Source organism: Aedes albopictus, chromosome 2 (assembly GCF_035046485.1).
Source record: "Aedes albopictus strain Foshan chromosome 2, AalbF5, whole genome shotgun sequence".
Classification (NCBI taxonomy): domain Eukaryota; kingdom Metazoa; phylum Arthropoda; class Insecta; order Diptera; family Culicidae; genus Aedes; species Aedes albopictus.
The window spans coordinates 334,639,748-334,651,809 of NC_085137.1; the positions used below are offsets into that span (position 1 = coordinate 334,639,748).

At 39.8% G+C, this 12,062-nt stretch overlaps 3 protein-coding genes across 4 annotated transcripts; all 3 read left to right on the plus strand.

Moving 5' to 3' along the window:
• The first annotated feature begins 264 nt into the window (after positions 1 to 264).
• LOC134286713 (uncharacterized) lies at positions 265 to 1,071 on the plus strand. The gene has a single exon (XM_062848372.1). The coding sequence runs from the start codon at positions 265 to 267 to the stop codon at positions 1,069 to 1,071; it is 807 nt and encodes a 268-aa protein (XP_062704356.1).
• Positions 1,072 to 2,417: 1,346 nt separating this feature from the next.
• On the plus strand, positions 2,418 to 4,308 carry LOC134286714 (uncharacterized). The gene is made up of 2 exons (XM_062848373.1): positions 2,418 to 4,214; positions 4,303 to 4,308. The coding sequence occupies exons 1-2, from the start codon at positions 2,418 to 2,420 to the stop codon at positions 4,306 to 4,308; spliced, it is 1,803 nt and encodes a 600-aa protein (XP_062704357.1).
• A 117-nt stretch (positions 4,309 to 4,425) lies between these two features.
• On the plus strand, positions 4,426 to 5,848 carry LOC109397242 (uncharacterized). 2 transcript variants are annotated; one of them, XM_062848877.1, is made up of 3 exons: positions 4,426 to 5,467; positions 5,553 to 5,618; positions 5,686 to 5,848. In XM_062848877.1, the coding sequence occupies exon 1, from the start codon at positions 4,439 to 4,441 to the stop codon at positions 5,192 to 5,194; it is 756 nt and encodes a 251-aa protein (XP_062704861.1). In that variant the 5' UTR covers positions 4,426 to 4,438; the 3' UTR covers positions 5,195 to 5,467; positions 5,553 to 5,618; positions 5,686 to 5,848. The 2 variants fall into 2 exon arrangements, with proteins under 2 accessions (XP_062704861.1, XP_062704860.1); XM_062848876.1 differs by having other exon boundaries at positions 5,553 to 5,848.
• The last annotated feature ends 6,214 nt before the right edge of the window (positions 5,849 to 12,062 follow it).

The window sequence follows — 12,062 nt, forward strand, 5'->3', positions numbered from 1 at the left end:
AGAGCAGAAAAATCACAAAATGATGCAGGCTGGAATCGATCCATGAACGTCGAGATCACTGAGCTCGTGCCCAACCCACGCGGCTATCGACGCTTGAGAATATCGTGTTGCTAAATGCGTATAAAAGCCAAACTGTGAATCGATTCTGCGTCATTGACCGACCTTATGACTATCGTTCTAGCCGTTATGAATTGTTTGAAGGCCATTTCATAAGTTAGACCTTATGATAATCTTAGGTTTGTTTGCCTGAGTGTATCCAATCCCATGCTTCTGTCGGAACTAGTCGCCAAGCTTCCTCCAAGCATTCGACTGGATTGGGGATTGCATACTCAACGCATTCCGGACATTACGTTGAAGGCATTCAGTGATTTCGTGTCGTCTATAAAGGCAGCTGCTTGTCAAGTCACCATGCCATTCGATTCCGGTTCTCAAGACGACGTAGTCCGGACTGGCAGGAAAAAGGATAAAGGTGGATATATCAACTCACACTCCGCTGAAGTAAACATCAGAGATCGTGTATCAGCAACACCGTCGCAGAAACAGCCAAAGTTATGCCTGATGTGCCAACGAGACGACCACAGGATTAAGCACTGTAATAAGTTCAGTTCCTTGTCGGTTGCTGAACGATGGAGCCTGGTGGAGCAACGAAAAATGTGTCAGCGGTGCCTAACGTGCCATGGGAAATGGCCGTGTAGAACCACGCAGCCGTGTGGTATGGACGGATGCGACGATATGCACCATAAGCTGTTGCATCCCGGCAAACCGAAATTGGCCACCCCCGGGCATAAAGGACCAAGCTCATCAGGGATCGTCACCGCTCATCGCAGCAAGCAGCCTGGAACCTTTTTCAAGATTTTACCCGTGACGCTGTCGCATAGAGGAAAATCAGTGGCGACGTTCGCCTTTCTCGACGACGGCTCAAACGTTACGCTTCTGGAAAACAGCATCGCGGACGAGCTCGACCTGGATGGAGAGGAAAGCTCACTCTGTCTACAATGGACTAGCAATGTCACACGAAAAGAGTCTGCTTCGAAACGAGTACAGGTCTGCATATCTGGAGGAGACGGGTAAACTCAGCATGTATTGTCACAAGTGCAAACTGTTGACAATCTAGGTTTGCCTCGACAAAGTTTGAACTACACGGAATTAAGAGAGCAATTTCCGCATTTATCTGGGCTACCAATCGGAAGTTACACGGAAGCAGTTCCTCAGATTCTGATTGGCGCAGATAACGCTCGGTTGAAGTTGCCGTTGAACAAACGAGAGAGACGCAATGAGGAGCCGGTGGCGATAAAGACGAAATTAGGCTGGACAATCTACGGTGGACAAAGAGGAAATCATGGCGATAATCGCGCAATGGTGCACGTATGTGAGTGTTCCGCTGATCAACGCCTTCACGACGCAGTAAAAAACTATTTCGAACTGGAACAGTTGGGCATAACGGTAGCATCGACACCAGAATCACCCGAAGACGAACGAGCAAGGCGTATACTAGAGGAAACTACTCGGCGAACGGAATCCGGTCGATTCGAGACCGGGCTATTATGGAAAAGTGACGATATCCATTTCCCTGATAGCTACGCGATGGCGGAGCGGAGGCTCAAATGTCTCGAACGTCGGTTACTAGCAGATCCAGAGCTTCGAAAGAACGTTGAAGCGCAGATTGTTGAGTATGAGACGCAAGGATATGCTCACAGGGCAACAGAGGAAGAACTGCGAAAGTCGGATCCACGACGCGTGTGGTACTTACCGCTTGGTATCGAAAGCCCAAGAAGGTGCGCCTAGTATGGGACGCTGCGGCACGTGTTGGAGGAGTCTCTTTGAATTCGATGCTTCTTGCTGGACCCGATTTGTTGACGCCGCTCATGTCGGTCCTCTGCCAGTTTCGTCAAAGACAGTTTGCCATAACAGGCGACATCAAACAGATGTTCCATCAATTGCGCATCAGGTACGAAGACAAACAATCACAAAGGTTCTTGTGGCGAGCGAATCCCGAATCCACCCCAGATGTATACATAATGGATGTGGCCAAGGTTGCGACCATTCATTTGCAAAGATTTACATTCATTTGCTATTATCTCAGTTCAGAAGCATGCTATCGAAAAACAATGTATGGATGAATTTATCCTTGTAGTTTTATCTGAAAGTTTGCTGAATAACATTGGGGTCGCAAACGTATACCAAAGTCGTGAGCGAGCTGTGACGGCAACTCTCCACGCGGTGAATATAAATTTCATTCACGCTGTGGAAAGTTGCCTTCACAGCTCGCTCACGACTTTGAAATGCGAGTGCGACCCCAATGTTATTCGGCAAACTTTCAGATAAAACTACAAGGTTAAATTCATCCATACATTGTTTTTCGATAGCATGCTTCTGAACTGAGATAATAGCAAATGAATGTAAATTTTTGCAAATGAATGGTTGCAACCTTGGATGTGGCAACATTCGGGGCCACCTGTTCGCCATGTTCCGCGCAATACGCGAAAAATTTGAACGCGTCGGAGTACGCAACGGAGTATCCGGAGGCAGCGAGAGCCATTACAAACAACACTTACGTGGACGACTTCTTGGATAGCCGAGACACCATTGAAGAAGCAGTACAATTGGCGGTAGCTGTTCGCGAAGTACACAGCAAGGCTGGATTCGAAATCCGGAACTGGCACTCCAACGCTCCGGAAATTCTCGAACGGATCGGAGCAAATGATCAGGAAACCTCCCAAGTAGTGAAAAGCTTCTCTGTAGAGAAAGCTACTGCTGCAGAACGTATCCTAGGGATGATGTGGGATCCAAATGAGGACTTGTTCCTGTTTACCGTCCAACTTCATGCGGATCTGCTTCCGTTACTATCCGGTAGAACTGTGCCTACTAAACGCCAAGTTTTACGCGTGGTCATGAGCTTTTTTGACCCGCTAGGGCTCATTTCCACTTTTTCGATCCACGGCAAAATCCTTATCCAGGACATTTGGCGATCTGGTGTGGGTTGGGATGACCCCATTAGCAGTAGGAACTTCTCGGACTGGGAACGATGGACGAGACTGATACCCGAGTTGAAACGTGTACAGATTCCGCGATTTTATTTCCCAAACTACGAGCGCGGAAGTTACGAATCTCTGCAGCTACACATTTTCGTGGATGCAAGCGAGCTTGCCTACTGTAGTGTAGCATACTTCCGCATAATCGACCGGGGCACCCCTCGTTGTTCTCTGGTAGCTGCGAAAGCCAAAGTAACTCCCTTACGACCACAGTCTATTCCCCGGAACGAATTGAACGCAGGAGTCATTGGCGTGCGACTGATGAAAAGCGTTACGGAGAATCATTCGCTGCAAATTACCCAGCGGTTCTTCCACACTGACTCAACAGTTCTTTTGGCATGGCTACGTGCTGACCCTCGAAAGTATCGTCCCTACGTCCAGTTCAGAACTACGGAAATCCTGGCAGAAACATCGGTGGAGGAATGGCGCTGGGTACCCACCCGGTTAAACATCGCAGATGAGGCCACCAAATGGGGCAACGGTCCCAGTTTCGATGATCAGAGTAAATGGTACCGTGGATCGGATTTTCTATGGCAACCGGAAAGTGAATGGCCACGGGGAAAATTGGTGGCTCCAGAGAGGATGATTGAACCAACGGAAGAATTAAGAACAACTAACGTACACCAGGGAGTAACAACCGACACAGTGCTAGAGTTCAGTAAATTCTCTCGTTGGGAGGATTTGATTAAATCGCTTGCCTACCTGTACCATTTCGTCAATCGCTGTTCGTCTAAGCAATCCGTTCCTACTAAATCACGCGTGGCAACATTAACACGCCAAGACTTCGTATCGGCAGAAAAAGGCTTGTGGCGAATGATCCAAAACCAGGAATTTGGGGAGGAAATTTCGGCCTTGAAATCCACTAGTTCCTCAACGAAGACGAATGCACGCCTAGCGAAATCCAGCCCATTAGTAAAACTGTCGACCTTCCTAGATGACGATGGAATTCTACGGATGGAAAGCAGAATCGATCCGAAAGCTGCTTATTATCCCTATAGTTTTCGCAATCCGATAATCGTTCCCAAGGCTCACTACGTCACCGAATTATTGGTGCTTCGTTTCCATCAACGGTACGGGCATGCCAACACGGAGACCGTGGTGAATGAGCTTCGGCAGCTTTACAGTATTCCGAAGATGCGCTCCGTTGTAAAGAAGACCATCAACAAGTGTATGTGGTGCCGCGTATACAGAACCAAACCCAATACGCCTCGGATGGCCCCCTTGCCGCAGCCACGTGTTATGCCTTTCGTGCGCCCATTTACGCACACAGGCCTAGACTATTTCGGACCTCTCCTCGTGAAGCAAGGGCGCAGCAATTTAAACGGTGGGTGGCAATCTTCACCTGCCTCACCGTTCGTGCGGTGCACCTTGAGGTGGTGCACTCCCTGTCGCTCCAGTCGTGCAAGATGGCCATTCGTCAATTTGTCGATAAGCGTGGAGCTCCGCAGAACTTTTTCAGCGACAATGGAACGTATTTTCGTGGAGCAGCCAGAGAACTAGCCGCTGAAATCAAGTCTCTTAATCTCGCTTTGGCTGGCACCTTCACTAATGCCGAAACAGAGTGGCATTTCAACCCACCTTCTGCTCCCCACATGGGAGGTGTGTGGGAGCGGAAAGTACGCTCGGTTAAGGATGCCTTCAAAGTCCTAGCCCATCGCGAAAAACTAGATGATGAAGGGCTTTTGACGTTTCTTTCGGAGGCATCAATGATAGTCAACTCTCGGCCGCTCACATTCGTGCCGTTAGAATCCCCCGAGCAGGAGGTTCTCACGCCAAATAGCTTCCTCTTGATGAGCTCCAGCGGAAATACCAGTCTCGCTCGAATTCCCATCGACCAGCCAGTTTCCTTACGTACCAATTGGGGAGTTATGGTTCAGCTCCTAAATCAATTCTGGAAAGCCTGGATCAAGTCGTATCTCCCAACAATCGCCAGGAGAACCAAATGGTTTGTGGATGTTCGACCGCTTCAGGAAGGTGACCTCGTTATTGTAGTTGACGATACGGTGCGGAATGGCTGGCTTCGTGGGCGAGTTACCAAAACATACCCAGGTATCGACGGGCAAGTCCGCAAGGTAGATGTCCAAACAGAAACAGGATTACTCCAACGACCTGCCATAAAAGTGGCTCTTCTGGACGTGGTTCAGGATGGCAAGACCAACTAGCGGTAAGGCCTTACGGGTGGGGGTGTTGGCGCGTCAGACGAATAGGCCCTTTGAAGCAGTCGTTTGAAGTCTACCACCACTACGACAACTATCCCGTCATCACATAGCTTGTCAAACGAAAATGTTTATTCTGTTATTAATTGCAAAACGTGGACAACCAATGTGAAAACTTATTGTAATTTCTTAAGTTATAATTGAATTCGTTGTAATATTGACGCTAGAATTATTCGAAGGCTAAACCCGTTCATTGAACTGAGTCTTAACTAAGAGCAGGTATAGTTATAATGCTTAACATTGAATTCCAATGCATATCACATCAACCAATTTCATTCTTATTTTGCGGACATAATCCGTGTAGGTTTAGTCGATAAATACTGAAAATCATCAGTTTAAAACCCGAGGACTTGATAACAAATATCTTATTGTAAGTATCTATGGACTATGAGCTAGTGAACAGATGTTAGATTATGACCCACAACAAATTACCACAGGTCCTAGACAGCAAATACCCGTGCCGCTAGAGGTCCAATACGCTCAAAGTATAATCAAACTAAATTGTAAGTAACCTACATGTACCTATGTCCTGAACAGTTATTTAAACGAAATATATTTACAGTCGAGTCGCGAGCTACGCTCGGACTACGGGAAAGTTTAACACGCTCATAGTTTATTCTGATTAAATATCGCGATCACCTAGGCAATCTTTGATTATTTCATTAGCTATTTCATAAAACATTTCAAATAAACAGAAAATCCTGGCTTACACAGCAATTTAAACTGTTTAGTGAGTACCTTTAATGTTAACTGATATCCATGATTTATTTATTTATTTATTTTATTGCATTTATTCAGTAACTTAAGACAATTGTCTTTTTTTTTCTTGTTACTGTGGTAATATTTAGTAGAACAAGCGCCATATTGACTACAATATTAATAACAGTTCGGTTGTTCTGCTTACTATCTCACATTACTAATTATTCAACTATCTAGAATGTTTAATACATCCCCTGTTAAATGCTATGAAAGATGATTCATTGGACAGGCTACTTGGCAATGAATTCCGATGAGCAACACCTCGGACGAAAAAAGAATTCCCGTACTTGGATGAATGATGTCGTGGCAATATGAAATGTCTGAACCAGTTACTCCTCGCAACTTGTAATTTATTAAGGGGATTCACTTAACAGCGTAAACTGATTAAACTGATTAAACATCGCGATCACCGAGGTAATATTTGATTATTTCATTCGCAAAATCATGGAACATTTCAAATAAGTAGAAAATCATGGCTTATGCAGCAATTTAATTTGTTTAGTGAGAACTCCTATTATAGAAATAATCTGGTTGCTTTGAGCTTAGCCCATGTAAAAAAACAAGAACGTAGTTTACTGAAGTTTTCAAATCGACATCCAATTAGCAGGTACTGCAAATGAGAAATATTGGAGTATCTCTCAACCTATTGAAAATGAATACAAAAAGTTCATCCAATAGAAAATCGCAAGCCAAAAAGTGCGGTAGAATAAGACTTTTGAAGAGTTAAACTTTTGTTTAAAATTTTAAAAGTTATGATGTGTTGTAGAGTGAGCGTAAACAAGCATATTTTTTCCACATTGAGACATCGCATATTTATCCCATTTGAAACTAGACTGAACTCGAATACCTAAACTTGCTGCACTTTTAACATATACAACTGTTTCCTGATTTAATATTAAAGTTGGTTTTAAGATTTCATGGGAAGAACAACTAGAAATAAAAAGTGCATTTGTTTTCCAAGAATTTAACTTTAACATGTTATGGTAAGCCTATTCCTGGATTTTTCTCAAATCTGAATTGATGCTCAATGATATGTCTGCAGCAGAACTTTTAGAACAATCGTAAATACAATTGAACAGCATTGGCATAAGTGAATTTGGCAGTTGGTCACTAAATCCAGCCAAGTCATTAATATACAGGGTGTTAGGTTCCTGAGTGACAACTTTTTAAAGGATGATAGAGGACCATAAATGGTGAAAAAAATGTTCTACGCATATGATCAAATCTCAACCGTTACGTAGTTATTGAACTTCCCATGTTTTTGACTCTTATTGCCTTAACTGGCTATAACTTCAAAATGGTCAAACTTACCGCAGTTTTTTTTACCCTTATTCGAAACCCGAATAAAAAATACAGTAGAAAAACTGAATGTTGTATTGTAACAGTACTATTTAGAATCATATTGTTACAATAAACACCATTGTATAAATGAAAAATACAAAAACAATAAGATGTAATGTAGACACCATACAGTGATTTGTAAATAAGATTTTTACAATATACTATACGGGGTGTTAAGTATCGTAACAATATAAAAAAAATATTTTTCTCCAAATATATTTTTTTACATAACCATACATTTTATTGTAAATGAATTGTTCGAAATACTGATACGTGGGCTTTAATATACCGTACATTGTATGGTACACGTATGGTTTCAAACAATAAAATGTACCGTAAATATATCGTTTTTAATTGTAATTTCACTACTGGTTATAAATTTTATCATGGTTTTGGAATGGTTCTCTTTTGTTATGTTGTATTGTTTTACATTAGATAAACCATATAATGTTATATTATCTCGTCATGTTCCTTCGATAATGGCAGTTCTAGCCAAACTAACCTAAACTCGTCTAAGTCTGAGTAGCCTCTGATTGCATTAACAGTTGAAGCTTAGGCTCCCATGTCCCACCAGCCAGATAACTGGGTTTTGCAAACTAAGCATTATTTGTGGCAACACTTTGAGCGGCATGATGGAACTATACCTAGCGCGCTAAGTGTTATTAGACCACTAATGTAGTTGCATGAAGTGGGTGACGAGGTACATAAGTATCATTACAGCGTGCTTAACCGTTATTGCAATATTGAGGCTCCAGTTTGACTGAACTATGAAATATGTACATAACAACTCATGAGAAAACTGTCAAGTTAGATTCAACTATAAGTTAGGTTAAAAAGCGAAGACGAACTTATATCAGAAGTCGTTTCAGTGTCCAGTCCAGTCCATATGTTAAAAATGTCAAAGATTAATCGCATTTAATTCGGTTGTGGTACAAGACAATTTCACATGAGAGAAGAAGAGAAAGAATAGTGTTGAACTCATCCACTGATTTACGGTAATCTGGCCTGAGTCTTACCGGATTGACCTACATTCGTATTCCTCTCATCGCACTCTACATACCTAGCCCACCATATCTCTTGGATATGCAGTCCTTAGGACACCTGGTTTACCACTTTATTTAAACATTTTATTGACTTTAAAAAGATGTTTCAACTTATTCACTTTTTTCTCTTTCATTTCCTTTGCAACAAAAATGTCACGAACATCAACAAAACAATATTAAAATTAAAAAAAAAAAATGCACGGAAAAAGATTGTTTCGGAATAGTGAATGGTTCAAACGTAAGAAAAACAGTATAATATATTGTTACATAAAGATCGGATGTAAATGTATAGTAGCTACCAATGTGCACAGTTTTTAGCGAACCATTCCATTACAATACACTATTGTAGCTGGTACACTGTATGGTACAGGAATGGTTTTCACCAAATACCCTATGGTTAGTATTTATCCGGGAAGATTATTGAATTTTCTATCAAATGGCATATTTGAATCGATTGGTTTAGTTGAATAACTAAGTTTTCTAGAGCAAATAGCTCAAAAGTTGTGTGTTTTAATTTGTTTTTGTCAATTATCTTTGAAAAATGCGTAATAATTTTAGATTCTTTCTAAGGCAAAGTTGTGGCCCCTGTTTCACTCTACAATTCGTTCTTTGACATCAAACTTCTATCTCTTATTTAATTAAATTATTACTAATTATTTAACTATTAAATTATTACTAATTATTTAACTGAACCAATCGATTCAAGATGCCATTTGATAGAAAATTCAATAATCTTTAGAAAAGGGGTAAAAAACTGCAATAAGTTTGACCATTTTGAAGTTATAGCCAGTTAAGGCAATAATAATAAAAAAACATGGAAAGTCCAATAACTACGTAACGGTTGAGATTTGACCATATGCGTTGAACATTTTTTTTTCACCATTTATGGTCCACTATCACCTTTTAAAAAGTTTGCCCTCACGAACCTAACACCCTGTATAAAGAGAACAGGAGGGGTCCTAAAATGGATGCCTGTCGTACTCCCGATTTAATAGACGCCAACTAGGAATAAGTTCAATTGTTGAAATCCGTCTGAAACCTTGATTTTAAGTATGGTTTTATCAAACTCATAGAGTGATTGGCAAAGTTAAACTGGGTAGCTAACTTTCTACATAAAATATTATGTGAAACTGTATCAAATGCTTTCGAAAAATCTAAAACAATAAGTATACCTACAACTGGACGACCCTTATCGAGAATCAAATCTATGTCATCCAACATTTTGAGCATAGCTGTGTTGGTACTATGCTTCGAACGATAACCAGATTGATATTGACATAGCATATCATTTGTTCCAATATAATTACAAATACTTTTTTTAAACTTTTTTTTAATATTTTCGACAATGCCCATAAAATGATAATTGGTCGTAAGTTATCCACCGAGGTTATATTCGTTTTCTTTTTTATAGGTACTTTTCCAAGCGTCAGGGAAAACACTAGCAGTAATTATAGAATTGAATAGTTGTCTAATAGGCTTGATTCTCTTCTTCTTCTTGGCGTAACGTCCTCACTGGGACAAAGCCTGCATCTCAGCTTAGTGTCCTATGAGCACTTCCACAGTTATTAACTGAGAGCTTCCTCTGCCAATGACCATTTTGCATGCGTATATCGTGTGGCAGGCACGAAGATACTCTATGCCCAAGGAAGCCAAGGAAATTTCCTTTACGAAAAGATCCTGGACTGACCGGGAATCGAACCCGTCACCCTCAGCATGGTCATGCTGAATACCCGTGCGTTTACCGCCTCGGCTACATGGGCCCATTGATTATAATAGGGCAAATGGTTTTCAAAAACTTTATCGGTATCATAAAGACTGAACTCGAAAAAAAAAATGAGACACGAAGAATATAAGGGGGATTCACTTAACAGCGTAAAATTATTAAACTGATTAAACGTCGCGATCACCAAGGCAATCTTTGATTATTTTATTCGCAAAATCATGAAACATTTCAAAGCAGAAAATCATGGCTTACGCAGCAATTTAATCTGTTTAGTGAGTACCCCTATAGTACATTATGTGTAGTTAATACCATAAAATTTTCATCAAAATCAAAGTGTTGGTGGAGATATCGTCGAAACAAGTAAGTCTCTTGAGAATCTTGGGCCAAACAAACACTTTAAAAAATATCACATTTTTTACCTAAAACTGTAGAGCCAAAAATACTGAACCGATTTCAATGAAAATTTTTCTGTACAAAAAGTATGTACCTATGTTGATATATTGTGTCAAAATTTCATTCAATTTGATTTGAATTCCATAGAAAAACGACATAGTGCATCTCCGATTGTCGTGAAACTTGGTGGGCTTGTAGTTCTTCGGAAATAATTAGACCCGTATAGGGTGGTCCAAAAAATTAAGGTTTTTCAAAACAAAAAAATTTCAAAAAATCGTAACTTTTGAACCAGTTGACCGATTTTAAACTTCTATTTTTTGTTTGAAAGCTATTGAATTGTAGTTTTCAGGAAAAATACGTTAAAGGGGCTAAAATGTAAAGAGTACTATAAAATATGCAAATATATTAGTTTTTTTCACGTTTTCATGGTCTCGGGACCAAAGAGGTACCCTGGTTTTATATTTTTATCAGAAAATTCAGGAAATTTGGCGTAAAATCAGAGATGTATGTTTTTTAGTTTTTGAGATATGATTTTTTGAAAATAAAAGGTCAAATTTTCCCATACAAGACACTTTTTTAAATTTGATTATATTTTGATTCCTTATAATATTATGGATACCAAAACCAGGAATCACTTTAAAAAGCAATATGCATAGTTTTATGAGAATTTGCAATTTCAAGCAATTTTAGAGTAGCTAGTAATAAAATATATGACTCTCTATATTCAAAAAATCATATCTCAAAAACAAAACAACATACATTTCTGATTTTTTGATATGTTACGCCAAATTTCCTGAATTTTCTGATAAAAATATAAAACCAGGGTACCTCTTTTTGAAAATTTTTAGTTTTGAAAACCTTGATTCTTTGGACCACCCTATATGAAAATTGGTCACCTTAATGACGAAATAAAAAATACGGGTCTAATTATTTCCGAAGAACTACAAACCCACCAAGTTTCACGACAATCGGAGATGCACTATATCGTTTTTCTATGGAATGGCTGCATATATGTAGCACTATGTCACAATAAGCAGATGTAGTCTTTAGTATAGTGACATTCAAACTGCTCTAACTTTTAAAATGTTAAATCACAATGGCTGAAATTTTCACTGAGAACAGATTAACACAACGATTTTACACTCTCAAAGTTTCAAAAAAAAACGGGACAGTGTTGCCAATACTACAGCCGAAATAATGCACACTGATTTTAAAATGTTAAAAAGTGCCCAAAATTTGAAAACCCCGTTTTTTTGTTTGAATTGTTAGAAAAAAGTACTGAACCGATTATAATGAAATTTTCACCACTTATTATGACTTACTTGAAGAATTTACAGTCAAATTTTCAGACGTTTTGATGAGCTAACAACCAAGTTATAGCCTAAACAATTTTTAAAATGGAAGCCCAAAATTTACAAAATCACATTTTATTGTATCGACAATATTTGCGCCAATACTGAACCGATTTTGATAAAATTTTTAGGGCATTAACTACACATAACATGTTATTCCTGGTTAAAAAATCAGCTATTTTTGTGAACGCAATCAAAAGTTA

Coding starts and splice junctions, on each gene's coding strand:
- LOC134286713 (XM_062848372.1), top strand. CDS start 265: ATGCTTCTGTCGGAACTAGTCGCCAAGCTTCCTCCAAGCATTCGACTG.
- LOC134286714 (XM_062848373.1), top strand. CDS start 2,418: ATGGTTGCAACCTTGGATGTGGCAACATTCGGGGCCACCTGTTCGCCA.
- LOC109397242 (XM_062848876.1), top strand. CDS start 4,439: ATGGCCATTCGTCAATTTGTCGATAAGCGTGGAGCTCCGCAGAACTTT.